Here is a 21,717-nt window from a genome sequence, read left to right as displayed (position 1 = left end):
GCATCATAGAATGGTTTGTGGTGGAAGGGACCTCCAAGGATCATCTAGTCCTCCCTTACTGCAATAAGAAGAGATGTGTTCCACTAGATCAGGTTACTCAAAGTCCTGTTCAACCTGACCTTGAACACTCCCAGGGGTGTTGCATCTACAAGTTCTCTGGGCAGCCTGTTCCAGTGACTCACTGCACACATTGTAAAAAAATGTCTGCTTTATGCCCAATCTAAATTTAGCCTCTTTCAGTTTAAAATTGTCCCCTCTTCTCCTGTCACTACAAACCTTGATAAAAACCCACTGTACACCTTTCTTCTCTATTTTATGTATTGAAAGGCCACAGTGGGGTCTTCCGGAAGCCTTCCTTTCTTCAGATTGAACAGCCCAAATTCTCTCAGCCTTGTTGCACAGCAGAGGTGACCCAGCCCTCTGATCATATTTATTGAATTCCTATGGACGTCCTCTAAGAGGTCTTTGTTTCTGTTGTATTGGAAACCTCAGAAATGGATACAGTAGTCCAGGTGGAGGTCTCACATATTCAAAACCTTTTTGGTTTTTTTCTCTCCTGCCCTTATTTCTTCAGTGTAATCAGTTATAAACTAATTATCAGCTGCAGTTTTGGGATACAAAATCTTACATCCCAAGGCACAAAAATAATTGAAAATTAATATAAAATATTAAAATAGAGCTTCTTGGTTAAAATATTGTATTAAATTCTAAAGTGTTGGAAGAATTTTTCAGTATCTGAGCCTTCTCCTGCAAACTCTCAAGAACTAGAATGTGACAAAACCTAGAAAAATGTATGCATAATTAAATCCTTAAACTTTCTATTAATAAAATAGAACTAAATTTGCCAAAATGAAGCAAAGATCAAGTTCATATAATCTTTAATTTTAAAGTTATGCATTAGAAGACAAACTTTAATGTCAAATAATCTTATTTAATAAATAATGATATATTCATGTATTTGCAAATTTGAACTATTTTAATAAAAAGTGGTTTTCCAGCTAGCATTAATCCATATGTGTTTGGGAGGAAAAATCCTCTTTAGATAAAATCTAAGGCTACTTGTTATAATTTTTCATAATGTTAATAAGAAAAAAAAATTTAAAAACCTAAATTGTTAATTGCAAAAACAATTTAAGAAATAGACAAAACTATCAAGGAGTACAACCTAAAAATACATATGAAAATATGAAATCAGCCCTACTGGAAATAGGACTATTTTATAGTACTTCTCCTATTAAATTAAATAAGTGTTGAAATATCTTGGGATATTATGAGAGATGTACATGTTTGGTTTTTTTATTCTAATTATTGTTTTTCTACCTACACCTAGGAAACTCTAATCAGATCTAATTATTTTTCTTAAAATCTGAAGAAAGATTTCTTTGACATAAGAACATTTAAATGTTAATCATAATGAATCAAACTGTACAGAATACAGCTCTTATTTTCTTTTACGTTACTGTACCCAACTATAATTCTTAGTAAAATTTTGAGATTTTGTTTTCAAAGCTTATATCTGAAATGCTTTCTCATTATGAAATAATTTTCAGTTCATGACACAGAATTCATATATTTTGCATCTAAGATAGGTTAAATCACCAGATTTCATTATTAGCCTTTAAATTGGTTTCTTCATTTTAATGCATATTAAAACATTAAAATTTGCATGATTTTTGATATTATTGATAATATAAAATATAGAATATTTAACTACGAAAAGATACAGCATACTTGTCCTTTTAGTATATGAAAAAGAATTAACAAAGGAAACCCTAGATCAGTGAACCTAAGGTAACAAAATTTTTAGCATCATCTTTATGACAGTTTTTTGTCACATGACATTGAGCTAGGAGGAATTTTCATGTCCCATTGATATATATTGGCATTCAGAAACAGTTTTCAATCATCATATGCTTCTCAGATGGAGTCAGAAATTTTTTGCAATGTAGAATTCCTCATAAGTGCAGCAAGGGTTGTAAATAGTCTAAATATCCTCCATTTCATCAAGATTAAATGTCAACTGAGAATTTGTTACACATGTGAGTGAAGGATGGCTCATAACTAATTGTAAAAACAATTTAGTTGAGTCTGCATGAGGTAATAAAATATGTTCTGTTAGACTTCATCACAGTCTGCAACTTCCTCCTGAGGGGAAGAGGAGGGGCAAACGCTGATCTCGTTCTGTGTGGTGTCCAGTGGCAGGACCTGAGGGAATGGCCTGAAGTTGTGTCAGGGGAGGTTTAGGTTGGATACCAGAAGAAGGTTCTTCCCTCGGAGGGTGGTTGGGCACTGGAACAGCTCCCCAAGGAAGTGGTCACAGCACCTGCCTGACAGAGCTCAAGAAGGATTTGGACAATACTTTGAGGCACACGGTGGAGTCTTGGGGATGGTGCTGTGCAGGCTGGGAGCTGGACTCAGTGATCCTTGCGGGTCACTTCCAACTCAGCTTATTCTGTGATTCTTTGATTTCATCACATCTGATGTGATTAGTCATTTAGAAAAATTATTTCTGTAACCTTCAATCAAAAGAGCTGGTGGTTAACCTTCCTAAAATAAAAAGTCTAATACTCCATAGTAATAATTAGGCATCAGAAAAGAACACATGATTTCACTTAGAAGAAGAATATGGAATATGTGATTTCTATTTGGCATAGCAAGTAACCTATTTTCATTTTTTCATCATAAAATTCTTTTAGGCATAATGTTAAATAGCTTGCCAAAAACTGAGCTGTTATTGTGGAGACTTTACAAGTGTAGAATGATGAGTAGGCCCTGTTCCAATTTTACCGTAGTCTAACTAAATACTACTAGAAAATGTAAGATACAGATTCCCAAAACAACAAAAAGCATCCTTGATCTAGGAACTTATTTTAAAAATTATTTCAAAAATATGAAGCAGATTTTTTCAAACTAGAGCGTTGTTAAGTTACCTAAGTACCTTGGACATAAATTATTTTGAAACCTTATATTTTTTTTTTGCTATGGTTTGGAACTATTTGCAATGTCTTTTTAAACAGGGCTGGCTGATGTGGTCTTCAGGGCAGCCAGGACTTGGTGAAGAGACAGAGAAATCTTGACTCCATGTTTCAGAAGGCTGGTTTATTATATTATGATATATAAAAAAGACCACACTATAACTATACTAAAAAGAACAGAGAGAAAAATGCATCAGAAGGCGAGACAGGAATAAAATGGAATGAATAACAAAGGCTTGAGACTCCCAGAGAGTCCGAGAGCTGCTGCCTCCTTGAGTGGTCACCAAGTAGAAACATCCAACATCGACCACTCAAGGAAGCACCTGCTGCATTCCACAGTAGCAGATTACAATTTGTTTACATTTGTTCCTGAGGCCCTCTCAGCTTCCCAGGAGAAGAAAATCCTAGCAAAAGGATTTTCATAAAATATCATGGCTACAGCTGGCAATTTGCTTTAATGATCTGTGTCACATAATGAAATGGGTAAACAGAGAACAGCCTAACTTCTCAGCCTGTGATTTTGAAGCAGACAGCTAACCCTTTTACTTACTTGAGTGTATTTGTTATTTATGAAATAATTTAAAACATAGTACCTTGTACTTCTTAGGCATAATGGACTAAACCAAGTATTTGCTAATGTACCATAGTTTTCAAAGCAAAGGAAGCTAGTTCTACTCTTCTGCCTTCACTATTCAGTTCTAGACGTACTCTTGTCAGTAGGGAATTGTGTCCAACTGTTCACTCCCAACAGCATTTTTTAGAAATATACAGTGACAACTAAGGCAGCAGAACACTTGTTTTTCTCTGCATGTAAGACTCCAGGGTGCTAACCCCTCTCCAGTGAGTTTGTCACTTTTATTCGTTTGCATATTTAGAGTTTGCAAATCTGTTTACTATTTCTTTGTAAAAATTGCTCTTATTACTTCTGTTTAAGCTTAGACAAACCCCAGAAAATCTGCGTTACAGATTATATACATAGTAGGATTAATTCTTTCTACCTGATTCTTGAAATATTTAATCTTTTTTTAAAATAGTGTAACTAACTACAAAGTAATGCAGATTTTCTCTCAAAAATATTGGTGTGTTTAACATATTTTTTGTCTAGAAGACTTTAATTTTATTTGCAAGTTGTTAGAAAAACAGATGGGCTGTGGGGAAGAAACCAGAACAGTGGAGCTCCAAGAATTCTAGAATTCAATTCTTCAGTATTGAAACTCTGGAATATAATATATTTTCATATCTTTTTACATAGAAAACTGTCTTAAAGTTCTCTAAAAAAATAAAGTAAATGATCCTAAGTAAATATTCAAATATTCAAACAAATGAGCTGCTGTTCATATCACCTAGAACTTCCTAAAAGTTCTTACATAGTTAAAGATTTAGATGTGTAATCTTAGATATTATTTTTACTTTTTATTGTTATCATTATTACTTTGTTGATTAGTCTAACATTTATATACAACAGATAGTATTTAACATTATTAATTTATTTGTATATAAATAGAAACATATTTACCATTAGCCCTCTATCTTAGAATTTTCTGAAACATTTATATCTGAGGGAGATTTTAGCTATCAGGCAGTTTTGAAGTGATGTTTCAAAGTTTCTAGAATTCAGGAAAATTCTTCATGTCTCTTCCAACTCTGGTGATATCAAAAAACTAAGAAATATTTTATGAACACTAGTTATACGCAAGAAAATTTTCTTTGCAATCAGGACCTTGCTTTTCCTCAGAATTCCTTATTTTAAAATGAAAAATTACCAAGGTTTTGTGATTGTCTTTTTTTCTTCCTAATTTATTTGATAATTCTGTTATCAAAATCTTAGCATGGTATTAGGGGAATTTCGTAAATACTATAAAATACTGCAATACTATAAAATAAGTAGAAAAAATTAGTGGAGTATCAAGTAATTTTGCAGATATAAGGATTCACACCCACTGATATCTATGGGGATTAAAAAAATTATGTCTATTTATAAACTTGTTTATAAGTACATAGAGACCTGCTTTATAAATGCAGAATCATATTAATATTTCATAATTTTTCTAATCTTTGTACTCTAAAATCTAGGTGATACAGCTGGTTCTTGTGGTGATCCAGGTATCCCAGGCCATGGATCTAGGGAAGAAAACAATTTTAAAATTAAAAGCACGATACATTTCAGCTGTGATATTGGATATATCCTGCATGGCTCAGAAGAAAGAACATGTTTGGCAAATGGAAGCTGGACAGGAAGACAACCTGAGTGCAAAGGTAAATCAAAGATCCACTCAATTTTTAAACTGTGTTTTTTATACTGTTGATCAGAAAACCAATTTTGCATTGCCAGCTTTCTGTTGTGAACAGGGTGCAGACATTTTGGACTGAAAAATTTTTTCAAATAAGTTTTTGCACTATAGCAGTGGCTTGACATCAGGTGAAAAATTTGAAACCATTTCCTGGCACCAGTGAAACTGCATGTTTACAGGTTTTGAGGAATGAAACAGATAAGCCTTTAGAATTCAATTTTTTGATGAGTATTTTTTCACTTAAAAATCTCAGCATAACCTGACCTTTAATAACAACCATATAACACCTGAATTTCAGACAACAACCCCAGTTTTAGGAAAATGTCAGTGTCAGGATTTCTTTAGATTTATTAATCTATTTATGAATAGTTGACTTAAAATTTCCTTTAATAATACTGTTGACATTACTTTTTTTCAATAGAAAACAAAATGCTGAAACAAGCTTATTTGTAAAATATAATTCTGGAAATTTCACGGTAGATAAATTATCATAAAAGAAAGCTATAAGAGGATATTTCTGAAGATTCATTCATTGCCTAAATTACCTTGCTTCAGAATAAGAAAACAATTTCCAACAGATTCTTTTGCAAAACAAAGGTGTCTTGAAAAGAAGAAAATAATTTGAGAACCTGTACTCTTAATTTCTACTTTATCACTGTTGACTGTGTTATCTGTACGAACGAGTGATTTAATTTTCAAAATAACAACTTGTTTCATAAACTGGTTTTGTAATATCCTTTCTGTTGAGTGATTGACAACTTTACACTGCATTAAAAATATAGTATATATATGTGTGTGTGTGTGTGTGTGTGTGTGTGTGCGTGTGTGTGTGTGTGTGTGTATGTATATTTATGCTGGTATCAAAAGGGATATGCTTTGCCCAACTCTACCATCTGCTATTTTCCTTTGACCTTATCTATTATAGGAAATAAATCAACTCTTATAAATTTTAAGATAATTTTGATTTTGATCTTTCTTGAAATGATAAATATAGTTCACAGATAAATGTAGGTGTTGGAAGTGCATGCACAGGTATATTGTTCTAGTTTAGGTCATATAGATTAGATGTTTAAATATACAATCACATAAGAAGGACATATTTAAATTCCCAAGTTGAACAATAAAGCACTGGGATACATCAGGATTCCGCCTGCCTGTGAAGTTGACTCCATTCATTGCTTTGAATTAGAAAGATTATATTTTGTTGATGCTAGAAACATACGATTCAAATTAGATCTACAAATATAATTGCTGATCAGATTTTTTTTTTTGAAATTGGAAGGGTTTTTTTGTTTGTTTGTTTGTTTTCAGCTAAACTATCTTTTTACTAATGTGGATTATATCCTAAATTTGTAGGTTTTGTTTCTCTACAAACCAAAGGGGAAAAATAGTAATTCATGCACACAGTTTTTACGGTACAATGTGCCTTATCAGTAGGTGGGGAAACTTACATTTTTAATGACAATAGAATGGATTTCTACCAAGTAATACTGCTGGAAGAAGGATTGTTCGTGCTCCAATTTTTCCCATTTCAGAAATCATCTTTACTACGTTTTGAAAATATTCCACATTTTCCTTTATAGCTGTGCAGTGTGGTAATCCAGGAACAACTGCTAACGGAAAAGTACTTCGTATTGATGGGACCACATTCTCCAATTCAGTAATTTATTCATGCATGGAAGGATACATACTTTCTGGATCATCTGTAAGACAATGCACTGCCAATGGAACATGGTCTGGATCCTTGCCAAACTGCACAAGTAAGACACATTTCTAATGACTAATCTTAGTTTTTCCTCTCCTCTGAAAGTAATAAATAAATAAATAAAGTAAGATACAGAAGTCTCTTGCCAATAAATTTTCAGCTTTTTCTTGCACTCCTTCCTACATAATTTTGTGTGCTAAATACTTAAAAAAATATAATGTTATGCAAATGTGAAGAATATGTTTTTTTAAAGGCAGAGCGTAGTAAAATGTGTAGACTGCTGTTTCAGTTTAAGGGAGTTGTATGGTTACATTATCTACCCGCTTTAATTCTTTACCAGTATATATGTTCAATCTTGTTTCTGTTTTGTGATACAACACATCCAGACATTTTTTATTTTAATTGCTTTATTTCATCTTGAAAAATTAGCAGTATAATATTCTGTTCTTCCAGAGAGCAGAAAATAAAAACCTTGTAATGAACACTTGAGGATTCTTTTTGTAGTGACTCTAAGGTTAAAAATGTTGTCCCATTTTGACATATCATCTTCTGTTTGGCCTCTTCATTAACCTTAAAACTCCTTTGGCTACCCAACTAACAGAAGCTATTACAGCATCTCGAACATTCATAATGAGCATTTTGCAACACTATTTTCAAGCCCATCTGTTCCTTCTTTATTACTTGTCCTAGTTCATCTTTTAGTAGCAATTATGAAAATTTTACATTTATGTGGTTCATGAGACTGCCTATCATTTTCAAGAAACATATCCTCATCAGAGGTATAGCAAACTGGTTTTTAAATTTTGAACACACTTAGAGCAACCCAAATAGAAGCCAAAAGCTAGATCATAAAACTTCTTGTTAAATCCATCTTTAATAAATTTTTGCAGTCATAAAGCCAGAGAGAGAGCCCAATGTTTTTGTTTATTTATTATTTTACAAATTAGAATGAGAACTAGATTAATTGTACCAAACATAAAGGTGGTTCATGATGTCAACTGCAGCTATATTCTTTCTTGTATTTTAGAATATCGTTTTGCTGAAATATATGCCAAACAGTCTTCTCAGGACACATTACTCAGGTAGAAACATGAGATTTTAACTTGAAATACGTTGACAGAGGAAGTACCATAGTAAAACAAAGAGAGGGAGATTCAGGATATACCACTTTTGTTTAGTCAAGGTGTTATCAAAATTTAGGGGGTTAAGAGCTGACACTGTAAGACGAGAATAGAATAGATAATTTTATGCTCCTTTACTGGCTGGGAGTCCTGGGCAGCATACCATCAAACAGGACTGACCCGTGTGCAACCTCATGCAGGCCTAGACCATAGCAAGTTATTGTAGGATTTTCTTAGAAAGAAACAATGCTACCATTTCTGCAGCCAAGCAGAAATAACATTCTCATGAGAGCTTCTTGCTGCACTGCTCAATAAAAAGCAAGGCTGTGCAGTCAGCAAGGTGCAATCACTGAGTGCCTGCAGCAGGTCTGTTGCTGGGAGCTGGCTGAGGCTGTGCCCAGGCAGGAGATCTGTGTGGCACAGCACACAGAAGGCCAGGTGGCCTCTGAAGGCCACCCTGGCTGTGCAGCGCAGGCCTGGGGCTCCCCACCTCCACCCTACTGGGATTCACTGGCTCTCAACAGGAAGTGGTCTTCTGGTCAACATCACTGCAACAATTTAAGATGTTTTTGCCTAAAATAGTGACTTGAGTGAAGGTGGTCCAATTGAAATGAAACGAAGATAAGAGGAAAAAGGATAAAGGCATTAGCTCTATATTTTAATTCAGTCAAACCAATAGTATATCTGTAAAAATTTTTGTGCATTATTTTAGTAAAATTTACACGTTAAGAATAGTAAATGGAATATGTCAAATAAAGAAAATTTCAGAGTATTTGAAAGTACATGGGTAAATAAGAGAAACAGTTCTATCTTACCCAGTGCTATGTTATTTGAAAAGTGACCAAGAAAAATCTATGGCTTTTTAATTTTTTAAAAAAATGAAATTACTGTGCAACTAGGTAAGCTAAAATAGGTTGATCTCCAGTTTTATTTATCAGTACATTAGCTACCTGTTTTCTTTATCAGTACATTAGCTAACTTTGCAGTAATTCAGATAACCCTGTGGTATGTTTTCTAGTCTCTTCTATATACATACAACGATTGCAGGGGATATTTTAAGATTTGATATATGCTGTGTAATTAGTATCTGCTCACTCAGACCATGGTAAACTGTAGAGAAGGTATACTATATATATCTTGGATTCTCAGGGCCTGAGTTATTAGGTCAAGGGAGCTACACCACAAATCTGTAGTTATGGATTTTTGTGATTTTGGAGATCCAGATCCAGAAAGGGTGACACTCACATCAGCCATGCTTTGGCATTGAGTTAGAAGTGGCCAGGATGTGTACTCTGCTCAGGAAACTGATTCTCACATTTTCCCCAGAAGAAATAGCAGTGCTGTAGGGTGAATTTCAAATTTACTATAAAATAAACCATAAAACACATGGAATGATATATTTTGTGTGAACTAGATTTTTCCCTTTGTCCCTTTTTTAGCATTGCCACTGGTGTTCTCTCTCTAAAAACTGTTCCAGAAATTGATAGATCCAGTTGACCAGATCTGAGGGAAACTTACCTGTTTTAGCACTATTCTTAGATTACAATGATATAAAACTTTTTATTACTTCCTTATGAGTATTTTATTTCATTAGTAAATTAAATCAGCTCCTGACACTAGAAGTCATAAAAGGTTTTACAACCACTCCCACACATTAAAGTACTACAGACCCAGGTTTTTTTTTATGTAAGCTATAGCCCATGTTTGAGGGTCACCTGAATATTCTCACCTGTTTATATACATAGCAACTATGTGAGCATTTATAAAGTGGGAGGCTTATGCAGGCATATATTTTAAATTTTCCAGATTTTGTTTCCTTTCAGGAAAACCATAGAAAAGAAAGTAAGTAATGGGCATCTACTCTTTTAATAATGAAACTGAATTGATAGGAAAATTTTAGCATATCCAGGGGTGGTAGTGGTGTATGTATTATTTCTTGCCTTTTTTCTTTTTTTTTTTTTGTTTGTTTTGTAATCTTGAAATTTTTTCAAAAAAATTGGACAGTCCTTTACTACTACTGTTGAACTAAAGCATTTATGTTCTCCAAATATAACTTTTATATAGCTCCACATGTTTGGCAGCTAATTAGGATGGCATATCTTTATCTTCTCTTGGTGGAGATAAAATTTATGTTACTTTATTGCTCCTTTTTTTTCCCCAGTCAATGCCTTGTTTTGTCTTTTTTTTTTTTTTTTCCCCTCACATATAGATAAATCTCACTTAGATTTTAAAATATGTTCCTCAACTATTTACTTGCAGTTATCAGTTGTGGAGATCCAGGAGTCCCAGCCAATGGCATGAGATATGGTGATGATTATGTTGTTGGACAAAATGTTACTTATATGTGCCAACCTGGTTATACAATGGAAGCAAATAGTTCCTTAATTCGCACTTGTACTAGCAATGGCACGTGGAGTGGAGCAATCCCAACATGCAAAGGTACAACATTTATTTTGCTTGTCAGCTATTTCTTCTGTGACATTTACCTACACTGTTTATTGTAAATTGTTAATTTATTGTGTATTTCCACAATATTATTTTTAATATGAATACATTGAATTGATTTATTTGGCTGCAGAAACAATGACTTCATCTTTTACTTCTTATCCCTTTTATATTCCTACAAGCACAATACACTGAACAGTTTTTTATGGTTCTGTAGAATACTTTAGTACTTTGCTGGATGGCTTAGATTTGTTAATTGCAGTTAGCATGTCATAAGAAAGTGACCATATATATGTCTCTGCTTTTAGAAACAGAACACTCAAATATGTCAAAGACACCTCTGGGAAAGATCTAAATATATACAAACTGAACTTTGTCAAAGACAAATTCATCTGAACTACTCTGTCTATAATACTAAGATTTTTTCCCTGATCCCTCCATAAATTAGAAAGGTACCTTTAAGCATCACCTTGCTACAAAAAGACTAAATTGTTCCTACAGATTTCCCAAACAAGATTTTTCTATTTCATATTATCTCTACTGTGGAAGTTGAAAGCATTAATCTCAAGATATTCCTTCTTTATCTTTTTCAAATTGCATTCCTGATTTTTATGGGGTTTCTTTGTTTGTTGGGGATTTTTTGTTGTAGTTGGGTTTGGGGTTTTTAATGCTAAAATTTACCCATGTTAAAATTTTAACAGCAAAAATCTGAACATAACTGAAAGACAAACTTATCTCTGTCATTAAAAATATTTTCTCTGAGAAAATATTTTCACTTGCTCAACACTAAAACAAGTTCTCTCTAGTGTAGTTTTTCTCTCTCCCTGATACTCCATCTGTAGAAAAGCAGCACTACTATTTGGTGTATTCTTTCTGAGTTCACACTAAATATGTCTGATCTCTATTCTTTCAAAACTTAGTTAGCTACCTTTTTACTTACTTTTTCTTATCCATCTTTCTTCTGTTTTATTTTAAAGAACCAAAGTAACACACCTGCTAAACAGTGCTCATTTTCCTTCCATGAATTCATTTGTCAAACTAGATCAAATTAATTTCAAAGCTCTACCATATTTGCAAATACTTTTCTTGCTGAACACAGTTTTCCCAGTATCTTACCAAATCCAGTTTAATTCTAATTCACCTTTGATAATATCAATTTTTAAGTTATTTTCCTGACACATTCTTAAAGATGTCAAACACTGAAATCCTCTTGACATTTCACTTTTTTTCCCCTGTTTGCATTGTGCTCATAGATAGTCTCAGTTTCAATTAAAACTTATTTTAAGAACTGAAGATTTGTCATAGTGGTCATTTTGACCAAGAATCTGTCTGTCTCCAAGAGTGCTTCTAAGTCAACAGCTAGATCATGAGAAAGAACAAGTATTTTTTATGAAGTCTCTCAGCCTCAAATTCTTATGGTCTACAGGACACCTAACTGGGACCAGGAGATCTAACTCTGATTTGACTCAAGAAGAATCATACAAAGAAAGAATTTTACTGTAAATTTTACTTTGAGTTTTTGAGTCTTTCTGGTTTTGGATCATACATATTTAAGGCTTGTATAAATGCTAAATAATTATCCTATGAAAAATCTTTAGTGTTCTCAGAATTTCATTCTACTTTACATTAGTTTGTGTAAGTACTGTAGGCAAGTTAATAGTGTAAATTAATAGTATATTCTTAAAATAATATATAATATGCAGTAGTGCTAAATGTATAACAATTGTTTTTTTACTGTCAGAATGAAGTGCCAGGGTCCTTTGGTACTATTTAGTTAAAATAATTGGAAAATGAACTGGGCAGAAAACACATGCATAATTGTCACTGTGCCATTGAAAGAGTAGATATAAATACTGCTCTGCTGTGCCAAGTTGGAAAAGGATGCATGTTCATCTGCAACTAAATATTCAAATATTCTAACATTGTCTTTTTTGCAGACTTGCATTTGTAATACACTTGTAGGTCCTAAACTGAGAATGTCGTGGTACATATTTATGTCTAAGTCTCTGACCAAAACAAAGAAGCATTCTGGCTTGTTGTTAGGTATTGTTTTGTTTTCCTTTTCTCACCCTAAAATTCAGATGTTACATCTATTTTCTTCCACTTCTTCTCTCCTTTCCCAAGTATTCACCAATATTTCCTCCCTTATTAGTCAGCTCAGAATTCAAAATATATAGACCCTTTTAAAAGGACTATTTGTGAAGCTCTTGGAGAATGACGACAGAATTCTGCTTCTTAGAGCACTTATTTTGAATTACTTTTTTAAAAACACCATAGAAGTGTGGCAAAAGCTATCATGTCCTTTTCTAGAACAAAACTAAGGTCCCAAAATCTATATTTGATTTACTGGCTGGCAAAGGGTTATTTGATACTAGTATTCTCAAACAGCCATGAATGCTGCTGTAAAATATTTTTATGGTCTACATAACTGAGATTCTCTCAGTGAAGAGAATAATAGGAATGTAGAAATGGTACATAGTGAACCCTCTGCGGGTTGCATTCAAATACATATTACTCATCACCTAGTACCTCTGAATTCTTTTAAGCCTGCAAGATGACAGCTGTTCTAAACATTAGTTTAAAGATTATGGGTGCAGCATTTAACTTCCTCCATTGTTGTGACCTGTGTGTTCTCTGCTCAATTTTTAATCACTACATCTTCTCATTTATACCAACTGGCTTTACCAGATTAAATTGTATTAGATTTTTTTTGCTTTCTTTCTCTTTTGCTAGCACTGTTTGCCCTTTTGTCTACCTCATTCATTCTATCAATTTGGTCTAAATTTCATCCTTTCCCTTTCTGGTTCAGGTTTTCTTTCATTTAATTTCCTTAATACTTTTCCTTTAAGCTTTCAATTAGCAGTTGTCTGTTACTCTACCTCCATCCAGTGAATAACACTTTTATCTTCATCATAACAGTTTCTCTCTTTATTTCTACTGCCTTCCTGTACTGTTTTTCAGTCCTCTTGCCTACCAGCAAATAGAAGATGTTTCTAATTTTTCCTAGGAGGCCTGGCAATTACAGAATATACTGAAATACTTCATGTTCGCCTTCTTAGAGGTAGCAATACTAACAGTTCCAAGGAATTGCAAATCCTTACATTTTCTCCCTATTGCTAGCAGCTAGATGCTTTTTGGTGATGAGCTACTCACAAAGCAAACAGTAACCAAACCGTGCTACCTAGAAACAAGCTTTCAACTAATATTTAAGAACAGTTGTCCTGGGATTTCATCCCTACATGTTAAATCTAACAAGTGCCTAAGCTGGTCTACAGGAAGAAAATATTTTATTATTGCCACACTAATAAAATATGGTTGTACTCCGTGTTGTCTTAACAGAGAAAAAAAAATTGTAGCAGATTACCAGACATATCTTAAATGTCTTACACGTCATAGTTTCCATACTGATTTTTAGGCAGTCTTCCTATTTGGTTTGATGCAGCATCCTGGTTTATTTAAGACACTTCATCAATCATCTGCTGCCTCCTAAATGAAGGAAACCAGACGTACTAACTTCAGGAAATGTGGCAAGAATACAGTGAGAAAGATAGCATGCCCTGACTGTATTGTCCTCTAAAAAAAAGGTGAAATTAGCCCATATGGTTCTTCTAGTAATCGTGTACACCGAGGATATTTACAGCAGCTGGCCCTAATTATTTTGAATATTATTGCAGCTGTTACCTGCCCAACTCCTCCGCAGATCTCTAATGGAAGGTTGGAAGGAACAAACTTGGACTGGGGATTTAGCATTAGCTATGTCTGCTCTCCAGGATATGAACTCTCTTTTCCTGCTGTTTTGACTTGTGTTGGGAATGGAACATGGAGTGGTGAAGTACCTCAGTGCTTACGTATGTATTCACATCATAGTCTGTATTTTGCTGTATTATGGTTTATTCCTCTTTGAAGTTTTCACTTTTTTTTCTTTCCCTCCCTCCCTCCCTCCCTCCTGCCGTGGCTCAATTAATTTCAAACCTGGGATAATTACAATCCTTCTAAAGATTTCTAAAATTTTTCAAAATTTTAATTTTACTAGTAGATTGAGGTCATGGGAATATCTGTAAACCCTGTGTGAGCATATATGAGTCTTTAGACACAGACCCAAAAAAAAATATTACAGGCAATGTGTACTACATAATTCAAGGCAATTCAAAAGGTTCTGTCTTGTTTTCAGATCCAGCTACATATGTGATAAGGTAACTTTCATTACAATCCCTTTCATTTCCTCAGACTCATCCTAAACTTCCTGTGATGTTACAGAGAAATTTTTCTGGCTATCATGTCGACTAGGCCCTGGGTGATTCTGTGACAATTATCTATTTTTCACCCTGCAGTAAAGTAACCAATATATTTTATGCAGAAAATTTTATTAATCTGAAAGTTATAAATAACATTGATGGATTCCTGTATTGCAAAAAATTTCATTACAATATCCAATCCCATTCATTAAAAGTGATTGTGATTTTTTTTTGAGAAATAGTCAATTGATTGCATTGAAGAGGGAGGTTTTGTAGTTATTTGCAGAATAATTATACCATTCTGTAATGGTCTTCAAAAAAGAGTCTAACTGGAAGAGGATCATATCTTATTCATGGCTTTACAGTCTCTGAAATTTAATTTGAACTTGCCAAGTAGCTCTGCTTGCCAGGTAGTTTGCTAAATGTTGCAAAATGCACATCTCTTTTCTTTTACCTTTTTTTTTTCATTTTTCATCTCTCCCTGTCAAAAATTTTCTCTATTTTGGCTATATCCCAGTACCATGAAAGAATACATAGACCATCTTTTCCTTTCCTTTTTTTTTCAATTATATTCTCATATCATCATCTTCTGACTGCTGCTGAAACTCTGTGTGCCAGAGGTGGAGCATAATTAAAGGCATTTTTTCTGGAAGAAAAAGAGCAAGACCACTATTTGTTGCTTAAATTCCCAATGTAGAGCTCTTCTAAAGTCTACTATACTGTGAATATCAGAGACTATGAAAAATTATTTTCATGATTTGTTCTTGATTGAAAAATGGTGTCCTTCATTCATTTTTGGATACCACACGCAATTTATGATTTTTAAAGTCGGAATACTCAATACTGCAGTATTCTCTGAAAAGTAGGCTCTACCTTTAAACTTTTTAAAAGGTATATTTAGCACAGAATGCAGCTGCCTGGAATTAAAGGCTATTTCATGCAGATTACATTAACTGAATGTTGTTGATGTGCAATGGTTATCCATTGGCCTGCAAGAGAAAACAATTGGCAGCCCGGGCTTGTTGAAGAGCTTAAGCTAGTTGCCATCTGGCAGAAATGAAGGGGAGCTGGTGAAAGTCATTCTCAATAAGCAGTTCCTGACATCAGAAAATTATTTCCTAGCTTGGTTCCATAGAGGCTGTAGCTGAAGATGTGCAAGGTACAGTTATGACATAGAATAATTAATCAGAATGGAATATGACTGTGTCCTCAGTTAAGTATTTGTCATCTATGACCCAGTAAATTTGTTTGCTTAATTACTCATGCAGTAGTTTCAGTATTGCTGGTTTGATAGGTTTGGCAATAGATGGCAAAAATGTAGATCTATGCCAAAAAATTCCTAACTTCAGATGTAACTTCAAATCATAGAATTATCACAGAATATAATGAATTGGAAGAGACCCATAAAGATCATTGAAGTCCAGCTTCTGGCCCAGCACAGAACAACCCAAAGAGTTGTACCCATGTACTTGAGAGCACTGTCCAAGGATTTCTCAATACCTGTCAAGCTTGGTGCTGTGACCACTTCCCTGAGCCTGTTCCAGTGTCCAACCACATTCTGGGGGAAAAACCTTTTCTTGATATAGAACCTAAACATCCCTGACCTTCATATCAATCCCTTGGGTCTTGTCACTGGTTACCACACAGAAGAGATCAGTGCCTGTCATTTTGCTTTGTCTCATGAACAAGCTGAAGATCTCAATGAGGTCTTGCCACAGTCTCTTCTCCTCTAGGCTGAACAAATCAAGTGACCTCAGATACTCCTCACGTGGCTTCCTCTCAAGGCCCTTCGCTGCCTCTGCTGCCCTCTTTTGCATACTCTCTAATAGCTTTACATCCTTATATTGTGTCACCCAAAACTTCACACAATATTCAAGGTGAGGTTGCCCCAGTGCAGAGCAGAGGAGGATAATCCTCTCCCTTGCCCAGCTGGCCATGCTGTCCCTGATGCCCCTGGGACATGGTTGGCCCTCCTGATGGCTGGGCACTGCTGGCTCATATTCAATTATTCACCAAGCAGAACCTCCAGGTCTCTTTCTGCAGCACTGCTCTGCAACAGTGTTTTCCTATTCTGGATGTACATCCAGGGTTGTCCCATCCCAGGTGCAGTGTTCTTGTTACACTTCATATTATTGGTGATTGCCCAGTCCTCTGACCTGTCTGGGTTTTTTTGTAGGACACAGATACCTTCAAGTGAGTCAACAGGTTCTCCCAATTTAGTGTCAACAGCAAACACACTTAGTATACCTTTGAGTTCAGGTGTTTTAGGATTCTTCTGGACCTGTTTGTACCAGCTGTTTGCATTCACAGTTAGCATCTGGCAGGTTGAAATCCCCCAAAAGGACAACAGAAGTTGATTTAGAGGTCTCCCTTAGTTAACTGAAGAATAATTTGCCAGTGTCAACATCCTGACTGTGTGTCCTATAGTAGACCCCCATAACATCTGCTTTGTTTGTGTGTCCCTTAATCCTTACCAAAGGCTCTTACCATGCCTTAATGTCCTGGTTTTGGCCAGGACAGTGTTAACTTTTTGCAGTAGCTGGGAGGGGGCAGGGCTAGGTCCCAGGTATTATTCTATAATACCCCACATAACTGCCAGGTGTGGGGAGGAGGGATTTCTGCTTCTGAGGAGAAAGGTTGTCCTTCCAATCAGAAAAATATGATTGTGGTCAGGTCAGATTGGGTTCTGCAGTAAATATTTTGCAAGTAAATCAGCCTCTCTTTTCTATACTTTTGTAATTAATATTGTTGTTGTTACTGTTTGTTTTCTTATCTCATTGCTGTTGCCAGTAATTTGTTCTTATCTCAACCCATGATCTCTGCCTTTTGTCCCTGTAATTCTCCACCCAAGCCTGATACAGACCAAGAGGAGTGAAAGAGAGCAGCAGGGTGCTTTTGGGGAATCACAGTGGGTGACCCTGAACTGGGAAGTACCATTCCTAAACCAGGAGACATAACAAACAGGAAGGTCTGACACCCCTCTCCCCTACCTCATACCCCACTTCACTTGCCTTGCCTATCCCTCCTGAGGAGTGTGTAACCCTCCATACTGGCACACCAGTCACAGGACTGATCCCACCAGCTTTTGCTTGTGCCAAGGATGTAATATTTCATGGGCTGAGTCAAGGCTTCTAGGTCTTCATGGAGAAGACTGAAGGATCTCACTAATACTAAAACTCTGGCATGCCTTCCCATTGCTTTTCACAGATGAACCTGATTTTGTCCCTTTCCCTCTTCCAGTGTAGTTTAAAACTCTACCGGTCAGCCCTTCTAACTCCTGCACACAAACAATTTTTCTCCTCAGAGAAGAGAGTTTTCTGACTGCCATTGAAGAGCAGTTGATCTGATCTTGTATAGACCACATTATGATCAAAACCGCCGAAGTTCCTCTGATGACACCATCCCCAGAGGCATCTGTTGATCAGTTGGGTCTGCCTGTTCGTTTCAGTATTCTTCCCTGATATTGAAAGAATCGAAGAAAACACTAGATGTCCTCCTGATCCTTCAAACAATTGTGCTAAGGCCTGAAATCTGTTTTGGTTACCCTTGGACTTCTCTTTGCTACCTCATTTCTGTGGCCATAAAGAACAGCAGATAATAATCAGAGGGTTGTACCAGACTGGAGAGTTTTCTAGTAATGTCCCGGGCTCCAGAGAGGCAGCAGGCTTCTCTGTGAGTAAGGTCTGGTTGGCATATTGGGTCCTCCGATTCCCTCAGAGGGGTTCATGAAAACCACCATTCATTTTATTTGACAGAGGTGGTCATGATGGAGGGGGTAGGTTGTTTTGCCCTCCAGTTCCAGAAGGACCTTAATCTGCATCTTGTCAGTCCATTTAGTTCCTGGACCAGAAGAAGGCCAGTAAGTTTGCTAACAGTGCATTTACACAATTACGACGTGCTATAGACATAAGGAATCCTTAGGTGATAGGAATAAGGTAAAAATATCCATTTAAGAACAGATTTTTATGAGTGAAATTTATCCTGTCTAATTACAGTTTATTAGTATCTGACTTTTAGATTGCTACAGAAGTTTCTTTATTATGCAGGGTTTTTTGGTGCTTCATTTTTGTTAACTGTTCTAACTTTCAAGTATTGTATTTCAGTGAAGGCTGAGGAAGCAGGACTTTATGACTCCTAAAATCTATCTGCTAAATCCTTTATTCATACAAAAATGTTGAGCACTGGGTAGGTGTCAAGAAAGCAGGAGAGGAGGGAAGATTGACATGGAAGTGTGATACACTCTATGATTGCTCTCTAAAGATTTTCAGACTGATGTGATTTGGGGCTTGGAGGATGTATGAATATTTGGACTTTAATAAAATAAGTTGTCATTTTGATATGTTAAGTGTGAGGTACTGATCAAGCACACTATATAGTCATTTTGAACAACTATCAGAACTAGTACAATCTAGTAGACTAAATATTATATATCTAGTCTCTCTGAATTCCTATTAAATGTTTCCATATTTGACCTGTGTTTAATAAAATAAATACAAAATTTGGAGTAATTTCTTCACTTAGTTCAGCTGTGTTATTTTTTTTTTCTAATAAATGCCACATTCCATTTCTATCATGTCTTTTTCCACAGCAAAATTTTGTGGTGACCCTGGAGTGCCTGCTCAAGGGAAAAGAGAAGGCAAAAGCTTCATCTATCAGTCAGAAGTCTCTTTCAGCTGCAACCCTCCTTTTATTTTGGTTGGCTCTAACACCAGGATTTGCCAAGCAGATGGAACATGGAGTGGTTCTTCTCCTCGATGCATAGGTATGATTATGCCCATAAATTGAAATTTCTTTTAATGCTTATTATTCCTCTTCCTGCTAAGTCAATCTAGGATTTTTCCGTTATTTTGAATTATCTTGGTGTTATTCTATACTCTCTAAGAATTAAATCACTTTATTTTTGTCTTTGTGATTGGCTTTATGACTGCCTGTTGCTGAACAAGCTTAATTTTGTCATATAATCATGTATGTAATTAAAATACTGTAATTTGTTTTGTCTTTAATATATTGCATTTTTTTAGAACCTACTCGCACAGCATGTGAAAATCCAGGAGTTCCAAGGCATGGGTCACAAAATAACACATTTGGCTATCAGGTAGAGTATACTTTTTTTTATTAACTTCCATAAATATTTAAATATTTTATACTACCTCAAAGTCTAGAAACATCTGATTAGAGGTTCAGAGACTGCTTCTGTAAGAGTTGTGTGCTGCTGTGTTCCTCTCTTTCCTTATTTCTAGCTGTTGGATTACACTAACCCTGTGTTCCTATCAGCAAGGCACTACATGAAGAACTTGTAATCAAGTTCCACTTGATTTCACTTTGAAGACTGTCAGTATCTCCCACCAATACATAAGTGCTTCCTACAATTTATTAAATAGGCTTTTTTCTCCTCAAAAGTGTGCATACTGTGTGTCAAACTGCTAGTATAGACATACTCTAAAAAACAGTCCTTTTTTTCCTGAGAGAAAATCTGTTTGGAATAACAAATGAATTGCAGAGTCTCAGACCTGTTAGGAAAACTTCTAGTCCACTCCCCCTTCTCAAAACAGGGTCAGCTAGAGCAGGTTTACGAGGGCTGTCTCCAGGTGGTTTTAAATATTTGCAGGGATGGAGACCCAGCAGTGCCTCTGGGCATCCTGTGCCAAATTGTTCACCTATACAGTGAAAATGAACACTTTTTTCTTAGTCTAAAAGAGAATTTCTATGTTTCAATTTATACCTATTTTTTCTTGTTGTGTCACTGGGCACCACTGAAGAAAATCTGCTTCTGTTGCTTGTCCTGCCCCCAGGGTTTTATTTTTGCAGGCTGGATAACCACAGGTCTTTCAGCTACTCCTTGCATTTCAGATGCTATAGTCCCTTAATCAATTTTGTGTCCCATCGCTGGACCCAATATAGTATTGTCCTTTTCTCTCTTGCACTGGTGAGCCCAGCACTGGACCCAGCACTCACTTGTGACTCACTGGGGCTAGCAGAGGAGAAGAAACACCTTCCTTGACCTGTTTTCACTGCTCTGCCTAATGCCTTCCTGGAGACTGTTTGCCACATTTTATACAAGGCTATGTTGTGGCAAATGGTGGATATGTTTCTGTTGGAAAAAGAATTGTGAGACTGAAAATTATTTTGAACTACTGATTTTCTGATTCACAGAAAACACTTAAGTCAGTGAGATGTTTTCATGAGTGAATGGTTTAGACATGCAAAAATGTACCTTTTAATTTGCTAGGAATCTTGTGAACAAAGAGAGAGCCTAATCTATCCTGTGACATCTGTGTTTGATGTCAGGGCTGAAAGCTCCAGGCATATGAAGAGGGATGAACCGAAGAGTACCTAGCAGCTCCGCAGCTGTATAAGGTCTCTGTCTAGTAGGAGGAGAATAAAAAACTGCAGTTTGCTGGAAATGCAAGAAAGGACTGGGTGAAATTTGAACAAATTTACAAAATTAAATTCGTTTTTTAAAGCAAATTATAGCTAAAGACTTTAGAAAGTTTCACAACCAAAAATTTCTTTGGTTTATCCTTTTGGTGGCCTTTATGCAGTACTACTCTGGCTTGCTTTTTGCAATATTTGGGTTTCCAGATTGTGCTAGATCACAATCATATGCAAGTGATAATAAAATTATCTAAGATTTCTCTAGGAACTGAAAGTGCTACTTTGTGCCAAGATAGGATATGTAGGGGCAGACCTTATTATAACCAAATTTGTTTAGTTATAATACCATATTATCCTAGAGGACAACTCTTTATACAACTATGTATGAAAGAAATAATTTATTAAGTACTATCGATAAATTTATTATCGCAGTTTCACATATTAATGAGCTTTCATGGGAGGAGGTAAGGCAGTCTCTCATTTGTGCTGTAGTTGTTGTGAGTAAAATAGCACTCATAGCTAGCATAGAACTGTAAAAATATAGCCAAATGTCAATTAACAAATCATTTG

General features: G+C 35.4%; 1 protein-coding gene across 6 annotated transcripts in view; it reads left to right on the top strand.

Moving 5' to 3' along the window:
• Window positions 1-21,717, top strand: part of CSMD3 (CUB and Sushi multiple domains 3) — a 580,220-nt gene that overhangs the window by 534,055 nt on the left and 24,448 nt on the right. For all 6 annotated transcript variants that reach the window (XM_038122727.1, XM_038122755.1, XM_038122747.1 and 3 more), the window contains 6 exons: window positions 5,049-5,231; window positions 6,850-7,026; window positions 10,352-10,531; window positions 14,212-14,385; window positions 19,361-19,534; window positions 19,794-19,867. In XM_038122727.1, coding sequence (XP_037978655.1) covers window positions 5,049-5,231; window positions 6,850-7,026; window positions 10,352-10,531; window positions 14,212-14,385; window positions 19,361-19,534; window positions 19,794-19,867 — 962 coding nt within the window. The remainder of the gene's footprint in view (window positions 1-5,048; window positions 5,232-6,849; window positions 7,027-10,351; window positions 10,532-14,211; window positions 14,386-19,360; window positions 19,535-19,793; window positions 19,868-21,717) is intronic.

This window comes from Motacilla alba, chromosome 2, assembly GCF_015832195.1.
Source record: "Motacilla alba alba isolate MOTALB_02 chromosome 2, Motacilla_alba_V1.0_pri, whole genome shotgun sequence".
NCBI lineage: Eukaryota > Metazoa > Chordata > Aves > Passeriformes > Motacillidae > Motacilla > Motacilla alba.
Note: the sequence above shows the minus strand (reverse complement) of the source record. Positions and strands in the feature narration are given on the sequence as shown.